At 40.6% G+C, this 20,289-nt stretch overlaps 1 protein-coding gene across 1 annotated transcript in view; it reads left to right on the top strand.

Moving 5' to 3' along the window:
- The first annotated feature begins 952 nt into the window (after positions 1-952).
- tsc22d3 (TSC22 domain family, member 3) overlaps positions 953-20,289 on the top strand; it is a 38,080-nt gene continuing 18,743 nt past the window's right edge. The window contains exon 1 of the mRNA XM_034689570.1: positions 953-1,688. Within this exon, the coding sequence (XP_034545461.1) occupies positions 1,360-1,688 (329 nt within the window). The 5' untranslated portion in view covers positions 953-1,359. The remainder of the gene's footprint in view (positions 1,689-20,289) is intronic.

Raw genomic sequence — 20,289 nt, 5'->3', positions numbered from 1 at the left:
GATACAATTGTCAAGCTGTGTAACTATTGATTCTGATTGATTCATTCTGAACAACAGAGTCAACAGCTTGATCCCACATGCCAGGAAAGGAGATCCCATTTACCCTCTGCCTGTTGACACTATGGCAAAAATGGCTTATGTTTGTATTCTAAAGCAGTAAAACATGAATTACATTTTTAATACTGCCCTTCATTTAATATATATGAAAAAAATGTAATTATTGGTTAGTAGCTGACCAGTCATTGGCAAAGAAAATAAGAAGAGAGGAGGAAAACGACACAGAAACAGTGAGGGAGGTCTAGAGACACACTTCGAGGTCTTGCTCACCCTGACCACTCAAATCAGCATAAACACCTGTTCACTGTACATTATCCCTCACATTTTTTTATGAGTAGTTACTTACAACCCATTCCTGAGTAAATGCTGTTACTTGTAATGGAAGCTCTTAGAATGCTAAGTAATGAATGGTATACATATGGCAGTCGATAGAAACATGTTTTTTCAAATAAAAGCTCAACAAAGAACATTCAGTTTCCATTTCAAAGCCTGTAAACTGTCATTATTGCGTCTCACAACTTGTGTTTGTTTCATTTCCTTTTCACAAGTTAGCAAGTCAGACATGGTACTGTGTCTGTGTGTGTGTGTACCCAAGCAACCTCCCTCTCTCAGCCACTCCTTGTGCTGTCAGCATGGCAGGGTGGAGCTGAGGCTGCTGCACATGTTTCAGGCATGCTCCGAAGCCGTGCTCTCTCACTGTCTGTTTCCCTTCCTCTTATAAAGCGTGCACGACTAAGCCATAAGAGAAAAGAGGGGAGGACCCAGTGCATGTATCCAGCAATGCTTTATACCAATCACAGGGGTTTCCCCACCCTCTCTGTCTCCCTCCCTTCCTCCCTTTTTTTTACGCTCCCTCCCACTGTCTCTTAACAAACCAACCAAAGAAAAAAAAAGTGCAGGGAAAAAAAAGTGATAAGCAGCTTCTGGGTTTTGCTTTCAAGCGCTCTCCTGCTGAATCGGTGTGAGGGAGTGTGAATGTGTGTGTGTTTTTCTGGGGGCGTTCGCTCAGTCTCTTGCCACAGTAGCAGCACAGGGACGGGCCCGAACAAAAGGCTAAACGCAGCAACGCCACAGGAGGACAAACTCAGGGATAGACGCAGCCAGAGTGGCCCAGTGTAACGGCAGCTTCTCAGGGGAGGAACTCAACCTGCCGTTTTTGCTCTCTTGGCCAAGGAGAAGAGATACAAGACCAGGCTCTGTCTCTGTTTTGTCTTTCATTCTGCCTCTATCTGTCCTCTTCTGTAATTCTTGCACCTGCCCATACCTGGGCATCACCCCCTTTCATCCACCAGTCCTTTCAAGATGTCCAACGATGACTGCCTCTCGCCCATCGGCCTGGACTGCTGCAGCTGCTGCCTAGACCTGGCCAACGGCTGCGATGACTCCATGTCCAGTGCTAGCAGTCCATCCGATGGCCTGCCAGGGAGCCCCACCAGCCCCAGCGTCAGCCACTTCCGCCAGCTCCGGAACCAGCTGATGTACCAGAACCTGAACACGGACAAGCTGAACAACATCATGAGGCAGGATTCGCTGGAGTCGGTGGTGAGGGACCCTTGCTTCCTGCTCAATGAGGGGATCTGCAACAGCAACATTGACCAGACAATGCTGTCCATATTGCTCTTCTTCCATAGGTATGTCAACAGTTTGATAACAAGAAACTACATGTTCTCCTTTATCTTTCAGGACCTTGAAACACTTTAGTTCCACTTCTAAATCTGCATGTATCACATCAAAATACACTATCATATTTTTCTTAAATGAACCAGATGGTTGATCGGGTTTCTTGGATCAGCACTTCTTCTAAAAGGGCTGACACAAGAGTGTACAGCCAGGGATTAAGCATAGTCTCAGATGAGGGCATTCATTTTGATCCTCTTGCATAAATAGGTCCCAGGTATCAACTTGATGGAAGCAAATTTCTTTCACTTTGTGAGAAAATGTAACACTGATCCCCTGGTTGAATTAGCTTGTCATTGTCTTTGCACGACAGACAAAGCAACTTGTGGTTTTCTATGTGATTCTGAACATCTAAAGAACTTGAAATATAGACTTACAATGTCCAAAGATGTCCAAATATTTGTTCAGGTCACAATGTCAGTTTGCAGCTACACCATCCATGTCTTTCATGACGCATATTTGACTTGTTACATAACATTATACCGATAAAAGACTGACCTCAACTCCTAGAAACACCATCCTGAATCGTCACATGAAAGACAGCTTCAGAAGAATCCCCAAAACCCCAAAACAGGGGGATCAACTCTAATCTGAGAGACACCCCTCACAAAAACAAGAGGTTATCCTAATGCAACAGTTTGTTGTCACGTTGATTCAATTAAACTGCTGTTTTATTGCTAGAGGTCAATTAAATCTGTCCTGACACCCTCTCTGCTGCTGCCTGCTGCCAAACAGTGTTAATGAAATGGAGTTTGGCAGCTCACTTCGCTGTGTTTGACAGAAGGAGAAAGTCCAGCTTCAAAGTGGCTGCCAGTTTCTTTGGCAGCTCCTGTCAAATAACTTCAGCCTCAAATTAACACTTCCCTTCATTTCCAGTCAGCTATCGCTTTTAATGTCACTAGACTCCTGAACCTGAGCCGGTAGTTTTTGTACAGTTTTACTTGGATGAGGTGATATTACGTTTGTCTTACTGGTTATCTGAGTTGTAAAATATATGGATGTAATGGGACAAATGGTTACCTTAAACAACACAAACTTGCATGCTCTCATATTAAGAGCCATCTTTGAATGCCATATACTCAGCAGATGTCATCATGTGTGTCAGTAAAAACAGATAAGTTATATGATCAAGACATATGTCAGACAAGCGACAAGTCCTATGAATTATTATTATTACTATCATTATTATACGTTTGATAATGTGGTAGTAAAAGGGAGTTTTCCTCTTATGGTAAAGTATGACAAGTATCTTGATATCAATAGTGAACTTTGCACCCACTCTCACCACTTCTTGTCAAAGGGCATTTTTTTCTTCAGGTCACTGTGTACTCAAAGCTGCAGACAAGCTTTTATGATGCTAGTGCCGTTCCAAGTTCTCTCACCTAGTTAAGAAATATGTCAACAGCTTGTTCCTTTAACATTTTATGGTTTATTTTTCATGGTTGCTTTTTTTTTCTGATCAGATAGTAGAGGGAAAACTTCAAGTAGACACAGGCTTTTAAAATTATATTAACACAAGTTATTTCATTTTGTTTCTAAAGGAGGCACAATTTTTCAAATTAACTAAAGGTTAAGTTGTCAAAGTCAAAAACATTCATCAATGCATAGAAGGTTAAACAAAGTCAGAAAATGCATTTAAATGTTGAGTATTAGAGCCTCATCAAAGAAGAAAAAAAATCATACATTTAAAGTCCTACAAGAATTATGTCATATTACAATGATGCAGTTGAAAAGTGAATGTGTAATTAACTTATTTTTTATTTTGAAGGAAAATATCAGAAGTATAGCCAACCTGCCGCACAAGAATGAGAAACACGGAGCATCTCTCCAGGTTTTGATCTAGCGAAGGTTTTACAAATAATTATATTTAATACTCAGTTTTTTGCACAATCCTTAAATGTCCTGATACTTAACAAAATACCTCATCACCACATTTTTTTGTTTGTGAGACCTGCACTGAATTGTATGCTAACAACATAACATATGGGCTAACCCTGGACTCAAATTAAATTAGCTTTAATCTTGTAACATTTCAAGTTTATTCTGTTACATTTAGAACTTTTTTCTTGTGAAAGTGTCAATATTTTCTGTTTCAATATATCCTTAATCCCCTGTCAAAGAAAATGCACAACTTTTACCACAAATAACCCTCAATAATGTTAATCACAACACTTATTTTCCAAACATATGTGAGGTCCAAACGTTTTCCACATTACCACAGGTAATGTGTTTCCAGCTAAGACCTTCCTGGAATGGACATGGCAGTGGTATTTGTAATCATTGATCAAATCAATTATTTGCAGATGTCACATCTGTAATGTTCTGCCAAGAAGTACAATCAGTGTTTTATCAAATTCCTCTGGAGGCCAAGCCAGCGCAGCATAACCAAATAGGTTAAACTTCAACCTATGTTTAATTCGCTCTACACTACAGCTATAAAATACGGTCCTTATCTTCTGTGGTATCCACTGATACTCCATTAGAACATTCAGTACCATTAAGCATTAATAAACCATTAACTGTGCTCTGATACCGATGAGACTAATCACAGGGATGATATTACAGCAGTGCCAAACTCTCAGGCGTTGGACGAAGTTTCTAATTTATTGTTTTTTATACAGTAGGCATTACCTCTGTGTGGATAAAACCTCACATGTACAGACTATCCTGTGAAATTCCTCACACTTTGTGGTTGCATATGTTCAGTTACATAACAGCTGCTTAAAAGCTCATTTATCTCACACCTTTTTAGGTGATATTGTTCTTACCATGGAGCTGGAGATGCAGTTTTCAGTGAACGGCTGTTTTTGATTCATTTATGAAAGCGAGAGCGTGTCATTAAGATAATGTTGTTCATAATCATAAAAAAAAAAAGATAAAGGGAGAAGAAACTTTAAAACTAGAATTAACAGCACCACTTTTAGCAGTGAGAACAAACAAAATCAGAGAGCAAATCATGCTTTCAAAACAACCAGGACATTAATTTCCAGACTTCAAACCATACTTTGATTTGCTCAAGTGGGCTATTATTCCATGTGTTCAGTGTTTACAGTATTGTACACTGAATGATATCTGTTGGCAGGGCTTTGTTGAGTGTTACGAAGGAGTTTTTTATGCGTCATCTTTTTTTCTAGTCACAATGACACAGCTGTACTTTCACAGCTCCATGCATAGTCCTGTACTTTTCATGGTCACTTTGATTTGAGGGAATGTCAGAAACGAAATGTTCTACAGTGAGAATTTCACATTTCACATCCAGGGAGGAGAAACATCAGGTTATAAATGCCAATAGTTTCTAACATAACTTGCTCTGAAGAAAGATCTGAACTCTGCCATCATCCAGTGTGACTGAGCATTCGTCTGTACCGGCTCAGCTCTTCAGTCAGACAAACACGATCTTAAGCCAGAACACTTTGTTTCCACAAGAGAGAGAGAGAGAGAGAGAGAGAGAGAGAGAGAGAGAGAGAGAGAGAGAGAGAGAGAGAGAGAGAGAGAGAGAGAGAGAGAGAGAGAGAGAGAGAGAATCACAGGCATGGATCATGTGGTTCAGGCTTTCCTGCTGGATTAAAACATTAATTTCCAAAGTGTTCCCTTTTTCGCCTTTCCATGCAGAAACACAAACGCGCTCATTCATTCACACATGTACCCACAGCCTAATCCTGTCAGTTAGAACAAGAAAGCCGCCTTGCTGAGCTGGGGTCTACAAGTTCATACATTTTTTTCAAGTGCTGGCTTCTGGAAGGGCCCGGCTTTGGATGAAAGTGCGGCTGACGTTGTCTACGATGACCTCACCCTGGGTGGTCAATCTGCCGCGCAGCCATCACTCTCATCGGACACTTGTTAACAGAATAAAATGTTCAGCATGGCCAGAAGAGGCCTGCCAGGACATCTTTTTGGACTTGAGTATCAGTGTGAGGCAGTGGCCAGCAAACTTGTTATGTAAATGATTCAAGGGTCACAGAAATGTGCTGAGAGGAGGATTTGAGCTCATAAGTCTTGTTTGGCGTTTGAGGCTGAGCCAGAAAATCATCAGGGGGCCCGATTCTGTGATTTACTGAGGATAAGACCAGAGAAAATGTGTCGATGTACTTTGAGGCTTTGAGGCCAACTTTGCTGGACAGGGAGAGACTGTCTTGTACACCTTTACCTCAGGCAGTGGGTCAGTACTTAACAGCCACTAAACACCTTCAGAAGTCGGGGTGAAGAGGGGTGAAGAGCCAGCAGTGATGACACAACTGTTTATCACAGGACTAGATGTGAGCTGGGAGCAGTCAGTCAGTCAGTCAGTCAGCACTCCAAATCCAAAGAGAAAAGAAGTCTGTAAAAGCACAAAAAGATGTCACGAAGTGTCAAAGACCTCATAAAAGGGGCTTCTCCTGCAGAAGTGCCAAATGTGCACCTTTCAGCTTTTACAGAGTGAGGGAGACAAGATAACAAAGAGCTGTCTATCAAGTCTTGGAAGAAAGGAAATGTTGGTTTAACTAATGGGTGGTACAAAAGAGAAAAGATTTAAAACCTGTTGAGAAGTAAACTGGCAAGGCTAGGAGAAGACTGGAAATGTAAGGACAGACGGGACTTTCTTTTTGTTCTTCAGATATGTTGAATTAAATAGGCAGTGAGATAATTTTCCAGTCAGCTTGGGAATGACAGTGATTGTTTTGGCAGACTAAAATGTCAGTCAGTCATTCAGTCTGGAGGTAAGTTAACTTCCAAGTTTGGGCTTTGGAGGATAAATTGAACAAAAAGAAAATCTGAAAAATAGACCCAGAAGAAGAGTTAACTTCTGCTTCATTTTCTGCTCCTGCTCAACTGTTAATTCCGGTTAATTCCGCCTAGTATGCGGCTTGATTTACTTATATAGCTCAACAAATATTTCCTATGATTCCATTGTTGGTTACTCTTCTGTGGCAACAGATTCCCATCAGCAACCTTACAATTATACATCTAAATTCATGCTCAGGTTAAAATATTGTCTAGCTTTTCTGTTTTAAATTACATCAAACTGAACGGATAAGTTCTGAAGTACTGAAGGTAACATTAGACTTTTCTGCCCTCATTCAGCTCTGCATATTCTTTTCTGAGCATTTGCAGCTGACACACCTTTAAACACAAATGAGGATACTGTTATCACTGCTGGTTTAAGTTACTTTGTAGTGATTGGCAGCTCAGAGATGCACTCAGCAGCTATTAGTTGGATTCCAGTACAGGATTTTTGTGCACTTTCTCTGAGATGGCTGGGGCCCAGTAGCTCCTCAGGCTGCTCTCATATCTGTACGCGGTAACTGTCATTATTTCTCCACTCTCAAGACCATTCTGGGACAGAAGCTAACGCTTTTGCCACAGTGTCAACAGGCAGAGACAAAATGTGTCTGATTTCATTACACAGAATGAATCACCATTGGTGTGGGGTTTGACCAACCAGAGTCAAATATTTAACACAGCTTGGTAACAATGTACATAGAATTTTACAAATTAATGAAATAATATCAGAAAATAAAAGTAGTGTGAATCTGAAAACATGAATTCCAATTGGACCAAAATTGTTTTGTTGAATTACAGTGAAAAAAAAATATCTTAAAGTTTAATGATTATGTATTTAAAAGGAACATTAGCTTCCTTCATTCACATGAGGCTGACAATAATTTGATTATTTTCAATCACTTGTAAGAAAAATCTTCTATGTCATGTACATACATGTCTGTAAAGTGCCCTGCTCAGTTTATTTCCATGCAACTCAGAGCTGGACAATTATCTTTCATCAGTCAAAGTGGAGCCGAGTTCAGGGAAGGTCTGCATGCTCGGTCATTTGCATAGACGACTTGTCAGTAAAGTGATACTGCTGTTTGAAGAACTCTCACAGGGATCATTGTTCATCTGTTAGTTTGTTTTTCTACCTGTAAGGAATGTTGTCTGTTGTGTATAAACCCTGTACGGGCTGCATTACTTGGCTTTTAAAGATGGACAATGTGTGGAAGGAAAGGAGAGAAGACTGTAAAGTCCTAAATCAAATTACATAATAGCCTTGTTGTATTAAAATTCCATCCAAAAAAATGTAAAAACACATTTGCTGACGACAGTTTTGTTTCTTGTTGTAACAGTGGAAAAACCAAGTGTCCCATTCAAGTTTGGAGAAAGTTACATAAGTTCCTGGGATGCAGGTGGCAGGGCAGACGGATGCAGACAAAAGAAAGGGTGGTGGTGGTGTGGTGGGGGATTAGAGGATAGAGAGCAAAGGGGAAGGATGTTGGGGCGGGAAAAACAGATTCATGGCCAGGCAAGCCTTACCAGCAAATCCCAAACAAACAAAGACGACCAAGGCGAGGTCTGAGCCATGTCAAGGGAGTGTGAGAGAGAGAGAGAGAGAGAGAGAGAGAGAGAGAGAGAGAGAGAGAGAGAGAGGTGAACTGGGGAAAGAGTCAGAGGTAGACAAACAGCCAGACAGGAGGCCGGCACAAAGACAAAACATAGACAGGACCTACTAAAAATAGGGTGCTGTTGACACTGGGTGGACAGATAAAGGTAGACTGCAGACGACCCGTTTCTATGGCTGGGGGAAGTCATTTTTTAGTGGTGGGAGGAAGTAAAAAAGTCACGACAAGTGTTTGTTTTACAGTTGTTTTTATGAGTTTCCTCAATAACACAGGCTTTGTGTTTTAAAGGAGGCAGTCAAGAAGCAAGAGAATAATGCACAATATAAAAAAAACTTGATTTCGAGCACGCTTCGATGTAAATTTGGTGTGTTTGCACAAGAATTAGGCCTGTGCTTGATTTTATCACTGCAGGGCAGACAATGATGTCTTTTCAATGGACCTCTTGAGTTACTGTCTTGTGTTGCGACTGTGTGAATAGGCTGCTGTTGGTGGGGTGCCAGGAGAGGCCTGGAGCCCCTGCTGAATGGTATATGTGTAGCTGTTTATGTATGTATGTCTGTGTGTGTGTGTGTGTGTGTGTGTGTGTGTGTGTGTGTGTGTGTGTGTGTGTGTGTGTGTGTGTGTGTGTGTGTGTTTGTGTTTACTCTCCTGTGACTAAACTGGAAAATCTGCTGTATATAGAGCAGGGAGCAAGATGTTAGTGATTTTAAGACGACACTATTTATAATTAATCTCCAAACTCACACTCTATACTGCAGTGTACAGATATCAATTCATCATGTACCATAGGTTGATGTAACCACGTGTGTACAGGCCTTCCTACACTGCTGTGGTTCAATGTTCGGTTGGCCCTAGCAACATGATAAACAAATCACGAGTCAACAAAGCATCAGTTTGCCGTTGCAGTATCTCTTTCTGTTCGTCACAATCTGTGTGTGGTCTGTACATTGGTTTTGCATTTCTTCCCCCTTTAGGAGTTATGTAACACTTTCGTTTTAATCAAACAGGCCCATCAGACTCATGAAAGCAGTGACACTGAACTTCAATTTGTATTAAATTAGAGGTACTTAACCTTGTCTTTTCAATATGATTTCTTTCCCTTTAACTTATTAAATGTGTTTTTAATCTTTTAAAAGAGCGATTAAAGGCCCAAGCAATAATCTAGTTTCAACTTTCAAAAATAAAAAAAATTCTTGCCTGAACCTTATAAAGCACACCAACTCAAGAGTGTGAAATCACAATGAACTCAGGAACTGTTTACAATCAAATTGTTCATATTGCTCTAAATTGCTGCTTGCATGCCAGTTTATAAGCTGTCGATAGTCCCTTTAAACATTTTTTACTTTAGTTTAAGATTTCTTTGCTGAAAACTCAAGTGCTCACTTGTTTTATTAAGATACAGAGAGAAATAGGTGTGTCTGACATCGCAGAGATGTCAAAGACATCTCCAGTCATTGTAGAGGACAGACCATTCACTGCTTTCAGCCCCTTATTGAAGCAACCACTGTTGAATACAGAATACAAATATAGCCACCCTTATGCTTTCGTGACTGCTCATCATGATGACCCTGATACCTGCTTTTTATTATCAAGTCCTGAAATCGCTTTATTAACCAACACTGAACTCATCAGTGACAGCTGCAAGGGTCAGGGCTGATGATTCATGTCTGTCTGGAAGACACAAGACACACCCTGGCAAAACACACACACACACACACAGAGATAAGAGCATACTTACAGTACAGTGTACGCTACACAGAGGTGACCCTCAGCTCTATAGAGCAGAAGAATCCAGCTAAGCTCTTCTGTCCTCCTGAGTGACAGAGAGGGGACATGTACCAGAGCTGGATTATAAATCTATAAGTAACACATCAGGTTTGACCTCTGAGTCAAATCCCCAACATCAAAGCACCCTGGGGGAGTCTTGAAGAAGGCATTTACCCCATTCATTTTCTATTGCTACTGCCAAATTGTAAAAAATTAGCCCAAAAGTATTTCTGAAAAGCACATTTCTTGTAAAGATGCATTAAAGAGCCACAATCTTAAAATTTCACAGCAAATACAACAAGCACTTAGAACATTTAACAAACTTGAAAGAAAACTCATTAAATGAAAGTCAAAAAGTAATCTCTAACTGAAACATACACAGGAAGTTTCTGGATTGCATAATGATAATTTGGTGATTTTTATCATGCTGCGGTTGCCAATAGCAAGTAAGTGTCAAGGAAATACTCTCTGTTTTTTCTTGCGGTTTTGGAGCATAATTTGTCAAAAAAAATGTTTTGGTTTCCGCTAAAAACTCTTTGAACTGAAGCCCGGGAGATCCAGCTCTGCCACGTGAACAGGACTTGTAAATGGCAAAGCTCCATGAAAAATAGACATGAAGTGAAAAGAAAAATAAGGGATTGGTATCCCACACCGCACTGCAGAGGTGAACACAAGTATTAAAAGAAGTGTACATTTGTAACAAAGAAAAAAAAACGTTCAATACATTCTTAAAACAAGAAAAGCAGAACCACAAATCCTTTAAAAACCTGTCTTCTTTCATGCTTGTGCAACTCAGTCCCTCCCTCTTTCATTTGAAGCACATCCCTTTCTACACGCTTTGCATTCATTTTGGTTACCCTTTCTTTCTCTTTCTTTCTCTTCTCCATCACAGTCATTCTAGTTGGCAGCTGTTGTACTTATATAATTTAGAGCAAAGATTGACCATTGCTTTCACTCACTGCCTTATCAGTTTGGACCATGACTATGGCGCCGATTTAGATAATGAGGCAGCCTGTCAACACTCGCCACCACACACACAGCCCTGTACTTTACAGTGAGTAACAGTATCACAAACAGCAAATATCTCATAATTACACTCTTTAAATAGGCATTAGACTGTAATACAGCTTGCATAATGCTTTGTATCAGGCTGCAGCTTGCACACAACAATAGGCAGTGCCGCTGCTTTTGTCAGGCAATGGAAAATATTTGTCTCCGGTATAGTTCATGGTGTAGATGTAGGGTGGATGAAGCGATGGAGTTACTCGTTCCATACCACCCAGGCTGAGCTGTAAAAGCTGCTGGCTGGAGGGAAGTCAAAGTTTCAATTGCTATTTTCAGCTGCTATCCATTATTGTGGTTCAAACTCTGTATAAGAGGTGAGGAAGTAGTGACCCGCCCTGATACGACAGTAACAGCTAAGTTCAAATTAGGTAAGAGTGAGGCGAAGTAGATCTGAGGTAAAAGGAAAAGATGCTTTGTCTTTTTCCAAGATCCACTGTGAAGAAGTAATTTATTCCACTGGATGTGTAGGAACACCATGTTGTCTTAACCCTTCAAATATGTTAGCTTGGTCTGTAGCCTTACCTCAGATATGACCATTAGGGCCTGTGTCCACAAGCAACATTTTTTTTGTGTACTGGTAGTGCCTCTTTTCTTTACAGAACCAGTGTAGTTTTCAGTGCTCAGAGCCCAGAGTGCAAAAAGGCCCTCTTTGCCAGCTTTTTCTTGACTCTACAGTACACACTCGTTACTCTTAATTGAAGATTCGTGAACACCTCTGTACTTTTTAATGACAGGCCTATTTCACTACCCGCTTGAAGGGGCGTGACTCCTGATATCAACTTTGTCTACCCAAATGTTGGAGATCTGTAGGAGAAACTAAACACACCATTTTTTAAGGGTGTGGTTTTAGCTACCCTAAAACCACATAAAAAGAAGCTCACTTCTTAATAGACATCAGCATTTGTTACATAAAGGACTTGAACCATGTCCCAGAGCGTAGGAGGAAAAAAAGATTGTGTCATGTTAACATGATTAAGCCATACTACACCTCAGACAATCAAGGTGGGGTAGATAAACAGGCTGAGTGTACTGTGGTGAGTTCAATGACACTGCGTGGTGACGACCAAACAGAATCTGTGTCAATGCCTGAGCTTTGCAACTCTGAGATCCTGGAAAACCTTAACGGTTATTTGCCTCATCTAGGCCCAAAGGAAAAGGCTGATGTAGCGTCATTGTTAGATGAGTTTAAGTGTGTCTTTTCCGATGTTCCCTCTGAGACAAATGTTTTAGAGTATGACATAGACGTGGGCGATGCAAGACCAATCAAACAGCACGCGTACAGAGCTAACCCAGAGAAACGCGCTTTGCTCAAGCAGGAGGTTGAGTATATGGTAGAGCATGACATAGGAGAACCTAGCAATAGCTCCATTGAAACACATGTCTCTTGATAAAGTTCCTTGATTGTTCGATCCACCTCTTGCCAGCAAAATTAGTCTACATGTAACATTCGCCTAAGTAACGAGAACTGTGACAAAAAATGACACCAGAGGGGTACCTCGATTGTCAAATGTTAGATAGACCACTGATCTATCTTTCAAATTAGAGAGCCTGCTAGTGAGAAAGGGCTGATAAAATCTAACTTTTCAAAGTATCTGATGTGAAAGTGTTTATATGAAGCCTCTGACAAAACTCTGGTTTGAATTTGATACTTGCAGCAGCTCTGAAAGGACAGGCATACCTAGACCTCCTTTTCACATTCAATCTGATTCTTATTCCATCTGTTTCTCTCGGATGCCTGTTTCATAACCCTAAATGCCTTTGTCCCACACTGACTCATTTTTTTCTCACCACAATAGTCTGCTTCACAATGCAGCCAGACAGTGCTTTTGTGGAGCAGGCTCGAGCCAGGTCTATCATTAGGCTATCTCATTCTCCCTTGGCACTATTCACACACAGGTTGGGTACATGATGTACCCATCAAATCGACACACACACACACACACACACACACATGAAAAGACCCATTGCTAAGGGAGGAGAAAAATGGATGTAACATTGGGGAAAATTAGCTTGCACAGCAGAGCTCACCTGTGATGAAGTCAGAAGATTCACAAAAAAAAGCACACAGTCTTACACTCTTACAAAAACACTCTTGTGATGTCTTTACCCCCGCAGGGCAGAGAAGTAGCATTAGACATACTTAAGTAACGCTGTTGCCTCAACCCATTACCTAGAATAGCTCCAACAGTCTCTGGGAAAGAAAACAGTTACCTCTCTGAACTTCTTCAGGTCATGAGGTCCAATTTTTCAACAACACAGGAAGGTTACAACGGCAGCAAACACTCAGGTTCTATTTCTGAATTTACAGGACATCTAAAATTTGGCCAAATACTGTGTTGTTCTTTCCTGGCTGCACTTCTGTGTTCTCTAGTAAACACATTTGTGCTTTTTTGGGTGGATGTTTGTATGAAGGAGCCAAAAGTTTCCCAAACATTACCCTCCCGTCATGCAAAGGGTAATGAGTTTCTTATTAGGAAACATCGTTTCAACAGGGATTATATGTCAAACTTAGTTATGCACCATTATGCTGTTTTGAGCCATTAAACAATTATGTAATGTGGGTGTTTAAAGAAAAAATGTAATTGGATTCACACTGGAGTCTCTAACATCTGCTCCCCATCATACAATCATACTCTTAATTAAATCTGCAGTACCTGAGTGCCATCTGAAATTTGTTTCCAATTAAAGCTTTCTGAAGTGTTTACCTTATTTCAGAAGACACATCACCTCAACACCACCCCTCCCTTGATGGGAACTCCTGAGTTGTGCTGCCATCTTTAATTGCCAAATTTAAATGAGCCTTTACTCAACATCTAGAGTATGTTGGGGAAGGATAGGAAAAATAAACAAGCAATCGACTTCACAGAGTTGTCAAGTGAGGACACAGAGTTGAGCACATGTTGTGAAACCTGCTCGAACCTTAATGCAATGACTTTGTTTCATCAGATGTACCCAAGTATGCAATAAACATCTTCGCTACAGTCAAGAAAATATTTTTTTTCCCCTGAAGGCAGGCAGAGGCTTGGTGAAAAAGTGTAATGTCATATAACTGCCACACTGAATTACCGTTTACAGTTTGCATGCTCTAAATAGGGCCAAGTGACTGGCAAATGCTCATGAACCTTAATCAAACTCTGACTTTAGTGTAATGAATGTGGTTTCCTGTTTGTTCCTGGTGAGTCCAACTTTCCAAGCTCATGTTGGCTTCAAGTTTTCCTGCTTTGGGAAAAAAAGGAACAGAAAAAGAAGGAGAAACAAGGAACATTAAAGATATAAACAAAGACAAAATAAGCAAAAACCTTGTTTTTTTCTGTCATGACAATGCATTTTTTCATGGTAAGTCACAGAAGAAACTCAGAGAGTTTATGCATATGAACATGCCTCTCAAAAGACTTCTAAGGGTGACTTATTTAGTACAGAGTAGAAGCTGCCTGACGGAGGTCCAGTTTGGTCCCAGTTGCAGACAGTGGTGGCTAAATTAAAAGGTAGAGCTGTTCGACAAAGCTCTTCTTCTCTCTCTGGATCGCCTTTCTGGCAGACAACAGCCTGCCAGAGAGAAAAGAATGAACATACGTGCCAAGTTTCAGGGAGTCTGAGATTTCTCTGGCTGCTCCCCAGTTCTGAGAAGGAGAAGCAGAGAAGCAGAGAGGCAGATACAGAGCAAAAATAACAAGAGGCATCCCGTCCAATAAGGCCTTGCTTCAGTCTGTCTTTGTGTCACTGTGTCTAAAAGAGGCAGTCGTGCCAGGGAGCAGCCCAGGACAGATATACTGTATATATCTGATGGAGCATAATGTCTCCCTCATCCCCTGCAGTCTAACTGTGCCATTATGAGGAGCAATTAACACCAGTGACATTTGATGACCTCTTTCTGCATTCCTTCCAGTCTGCTGTCACAGAGAGGAATGAGTCATCATTATGTTTGCACGCTGGGGTGTTTACACAGCACAGAGTTAGGTTAAACAGGGATCCCATGATACAAAGTAGTTCCCTCTGAAGCAAAGTACCAGAGATTTTTGCAAGAAATATGTGGGATGTTGGTGAATTCCATCACCCTCTTTTCCTCCCCTTCTCCGTCTATTCCCCCCAAAATTTTACTCGTTCTCTTTCTGCACATATTCCATCCAGGCTGCCGTCCACATCACTGACAGAAGGCTTTCAGCACCCTGTAATGCACACAAAGACCTGTTTATTACTTGCCTGAAAAGAAGGTGCCACATAAGAGGAAGCAGAGCATGCAGAAAAAGGGAATTTATGTAACACTTGAGGTCGGGACCTCTCAGTACATATGAGCTAGTGGCATGGAAGTCAGTTGGGGTTAGGAGGGTTTTTTTTCTAACGTCAGTGGAGGAGTTGGAGACTGACGGTTGACTCCTGTTTCACCTCAAGTCACAACTCAGGGCTCTGGAAAGGTTAGCCAAAACAGGCCAAGAGAAAAGTACGGATTATATAGATTAAGAAGAAAAACATGGGTATACCACAGGCATTTTATTTTGCAGGCTATTTTTCTTAACTTAGAAACCGTGCACTAAGAAATACTTCAAATGTTAATTCCTCTCATCAACAGAAGCTCAAGCGCTAGTCATCTTTGAGGTGTGTTTTTCTCATCTTCTTTTCCTACACATCCCCATCTGCTTCTCAAACTCACCCTGCCCGACCCTGATGTTTTTTACCGATGAATCACCCTGGAGCTTGTTTAGCATAATTTAAGCGCTGTTTTGCTATAGGCTTATAAGCCGGGGTCACAGTGTGTGGGAAGGGAACAGTGCACAGCATACAGGATGAATCTGTTATGAAAGTCTGTTTGGATGTTGATGAGTCGTAAGGAGTCTTGGGTCAGAATGTGACCTTAAAACTACCGTTGGAGCTTATTTAGCATCTAGCCGAGATGAAGTTCCTCGTATGCGCACCGGAAAAGAGTGCTGAAGTGCTAATTTAGTTATCAGTTTCAAATACAGACTTAACAGTGTGTTTTTCTTGGATAAAAATGTCAAATTTTTTACATTTAACAAAAAGAAAAGAAAAAGACATAACAAACCTGATGTTTTTCACGTTCGTGCATGAGGGTAAATGGTTGATCAGGATCGTCTCAGGATTGACCGGTCAAAAGTTGAATGTTCTGACACTTCACCCATGAATAATCTGTGGGAGTATTGTAATGGCTCAGTGCTCCTTCTGATTTCCAAGACACAGTGCTGTTCTCACCAGAGGTTACATAACAAACAGACACACACAGCAGTGTGCAAGTGTTGGCAAAACACTGACAATCCTTCCGTGCATATTCTTTCCCCGATTTTATCATCACCCACCAGAATTTGAATGAATATGTTTTCATCTGAACCCTTTAGTGGTTTCAGTGAGGTGTATTTCTAGAGCTCCTTTAGTTCACAGGTTCCCCTCACAGCTCTCTGCAGGGAAAAGGATGCTATTGTAGCCCATATCAGTAGGGAATTCAGAGAAACACCCTGATAGAAAACAAAGTCTGGAGCTGTTGTTCTTTGACAGCCATCAAGGGGTGGATATAAAAGAATAATAAGCAAGATTTTTCCTCCTATTCATATTCAAATAAGCTTTCTAGGAGGAGATATCAGATTCAGACGAAGCAGGACTTGTCCCTGTGTGTTGTCTCTGCCTTGATATCTAGGCCAGTGTATTGAAAACAGCATCACTAAGCACCTCTCACGGGAGCTGTCATTTTGGGAGAGTCTCTCATTCCCCCCCTTATGTTGTCAACTAAACTAGAGTTTGCTTTTTATCTGAGCAGATGGCAGCAAATGCAGTGGTTCAGATTGTGTGGTCAAAATGAGGCACATACTTTGAATTTCTATAAGTGGATCTTTTGAGAATCTCTATTTAACAACATGTTGAAAACATCAACTCCAATGTGTTGAGTCAGATATCTTGATTTGATCAATTTATAACTAACTGTGAAAATGTATATTGTTCATACAAGTTCTTATAAAACAAGGAAACAAGGACATATTAGGTCTCTCACAACCTCCTTTGTTGTTGTAATAAGCTACAGAAAAAGCCTGACTACAGAAATGTGTTGCTACACCACAAAGATAAGTAATGACACTCTGTTCTGGATCACAAAGGGTCACATGGTTAACCAGAATTAATATTCTGAGTATTTTACATTGAATATACATACACACTAAAAAAAATACACAAATAAAAGGAACTTCCATCAAGAGATAACTTATTGTAATGAATTACAATAACTTTTGGATACAAGAAAAATAACTTATACATTATCTTTTGTGCTTAAAATAATAACTTGTTCCCACAAAATGATCATCTTGTGCACACATGATAATTATCTTATGTGCCCAAGATAAAAAATTGTGCTCTCAATAGATAACTACAGTGCACAAGATAATTAGCTTGTGTGTACATAAAAAAAACACTCAAGATAACTAACTTGTGCGCACAAGACGAAAAAGGACCCCCAGAAGAAAAGCTTTTTGTGCATAAGATTACAACTTGTTTTAACCATTAATAACTTGCGTACACAAGAATATTCCCTATTCCCTCAAGATAATAACTTGTGAGCACAAGATAATTAACCTATATGTGCACAAGTTGGGAACTTGTTCCCTCAAGAAAATGACCTAGAGCACAGAAGACAAAACGTATGCCCGGAAGAATATTATCTTTTGTGCATAAGATTACAACTTGTTTCCACTTGTGTGCACAATAACATAACCTATTCCCACAAGATGATAACTTGTGCGCACAAGATAATTAACCTATGTGCACAGGATATAAACTTGTTCCTTCAAGAAAATCAACTTGTGGGCACAAGATAGAAAACTTTTCCCTTGGGAAAAAGAAACATGTGGGTACAAGCCAATGACGTGTTCCCTCATGATTCTAATATTGTGTGCACAAGATAACATTCATTACACCTGTGGGACTTTGTGGTTCTGTAGGAAATTAACTCAGAAGTTGATCTAGATTGGGTGAGTTGTCACCTTGTTTCTAAAGGATTTGAAGCCATAAGCTTAACAACATTCATTTGTCCCCTTTTTTTTTGCTGTGCACTCACAGTCTGAAGATTCAACAGCACATGCGGTCACAGACACAATGAGACGTGCAGCGGGACAGATTAAAGACTTACATTCTGCTTACCATCATGATCCTGTGATAAGAGGCTAACACATTTTGTCGATGTCTGCATTGTACAGCTCTAAGATGTGTCAACTTATAAACAAAGAGGAGCATCTGATCTGAGAATACATCAGTGTTATCCTATATAGGGCCTCTAAAATAACACTTAATAATAGTGTCCATATATGTCTGTTTTTGCTATCTGCAAGATTATCTATCACATTCCTCCAAAAAAAACACAAGCAGCAATAGTTTCAAAATCCACCAAACATACGTCAAATGAAATGCTTGGTGAAACTCTGAATTTGATTTGATTGTACTTCTTTTTATGAATAAAACTTTATCTCTTTTCTCATTGCTTAATACCCCAGCATGCTCCCTCAGACACAACTCAAGGTAACTGTGTTTTTTTGACAGTTTATCTGAAGAACTGGGAGTACAGCCAACGCCTCATATCAGAGGAAGCACTGCCTAACAACAGCTGTGAAAGCCCTCTCCTCCCTCCCTCCGTCTTTCTCCTCCTCTCGTTTTCTCTTCCTCATTTTTGCATTTTCCTGTTTTGGTGTTTGGTAGCTCTCTGCCTCTGCTTGGTCTCTGATACAAAGCGAGAGGCTGTCCTCAGAGCGGCAGGGCCCACACACACACACACACACACACACACACACACACACACACACACACACACACACACACACACACACACACACACACACACACACACACACACACACACACACACACACACACACACACACACACACACACACACACAGTATCTGGTGAACTGATGAAAGGCGATCCCTTGGATGTTCGTTATCGGGATAATTTGCGTGTCTGTCTGCTCCATTGTTTGGTAACTTTGTCTTGACTGTTTTTTCTTTTCTTGCAGACACAGCTTTCATAGCAGAGCCATAATTGATATCAAAACAACGACAGACATTATTGTTAATAATCTGCAGTCACAAAAATACACTGCATCATTTTAACCAAAATGCAGGACACATTACATAAAATGTGGTTAGCTGTATCTTGTCACTAAAGGAAATATGCATATCTTGGTGCATTTCCTTGACTTTAACAGGCATGTCATGAAGTGACCTTACAAAGGTCCTGTAAGTGATGTTGATGTAACACATGTATGTGTTCATACAAAAGCCCATCATTGTCTTCTAAGCAGTCAAAATACACATACAAAAATCATTACAAGTTGCTGCATGTGCGTAACCTGGTCTGTACCTTATAAAAAACAGATGGTACATTATCTTTCCCAACAATACCGGTTTATTTTTTTAACAAACAAAGGAGTAGAAGGACATGATGGGGCAGCATTACTGTGTTTTTTCTGTCTAGGAACACAGCCAAGATCCAGTACACGTGCAGAGTAAACACCAGCTCCTAAATTTCTTGTGCAATCACACATCTCACTCCCCCCCCCGGACGACTCTGTGTCCATTTGTAACTAAGAATTACATTCTTACAAGGGCTCACTCGTAAGCACATTTTCTTCAATAAAACATGCAAGGCATCACAGCAACACCTCTGCCAGAAATAGGTGAGCGTGCTTGAGACAACAACATGCAATATGACGAGACAGGTCAGAGACAGGATAATAACCCAGAGGGAGGGCTAGGCTGTCCTGATGCATGCCAGTCAGGTAGGATTTACAGCTCAGAGACAGTGTGAACAGACAGGAATAACAATAGCTGTAAAAGGAGTGCAGTACAGACAGAGAGAGATAGAAACTAAGCAGAAGAGCCATTGATGTGCACAAGGTAGCAGACAAAATGCACAAGCTACACACAAATATTTGCACACTCTGAAACAATATTTAAATGTTAAAAGGGCACACTCTGTGTCTTTTGTGATTATTTGAGGAGTGCCCTTGTTGTAAAAAGGTTGGCAGCTACCTTGCAGGCGCCACACTGCGTGCCTTCCTCTGCGGTTGGACTGTAATTATAGTCGTACCAAGGAGGAACACCACAGTCATTACGATGGTGTGAAGAGGACAATCAGACACAGGCTAGAAAACGAAGATAATGAGGTGCGGCTTTTATTTAGCTTTGCATGCACTCGTGTGTGTGTGTGTGTGTGTGTGTGTGTGTGTGTGTTCGAGGTGTGTGCTGGGGTCAGGCATCATGCAGTCGGTCTAGAAACCTGTGAAATACCCAATTTTCTTTTTCACTTCTCCAAATTCTGAAAAACTTCCTGAAAGTAGCTTGCTTGAATTAGTTTCAATTAT

The sequence above is a fragment of the Notolabrus celidotus genome, chromosome 8 (assembly GCF_009762535.1).
Source record: "Notolabrus celidotus isolate fNotCel1 chromosome 8, fNotCel1.pri, whole genome shotgun sequence".
Classification (NCBI taxonomy): Eukaryota; Metazoa; Chordata; class Actinopteri; order Labriformes; family Labridae; genus Notolabrus; species Notolabrus celidotus.
The sequence above is the reverse complement of the archived record's forward strand: the minus strand, read 5'-3'. Positions and strand labels throughout refer to the sequence as shown.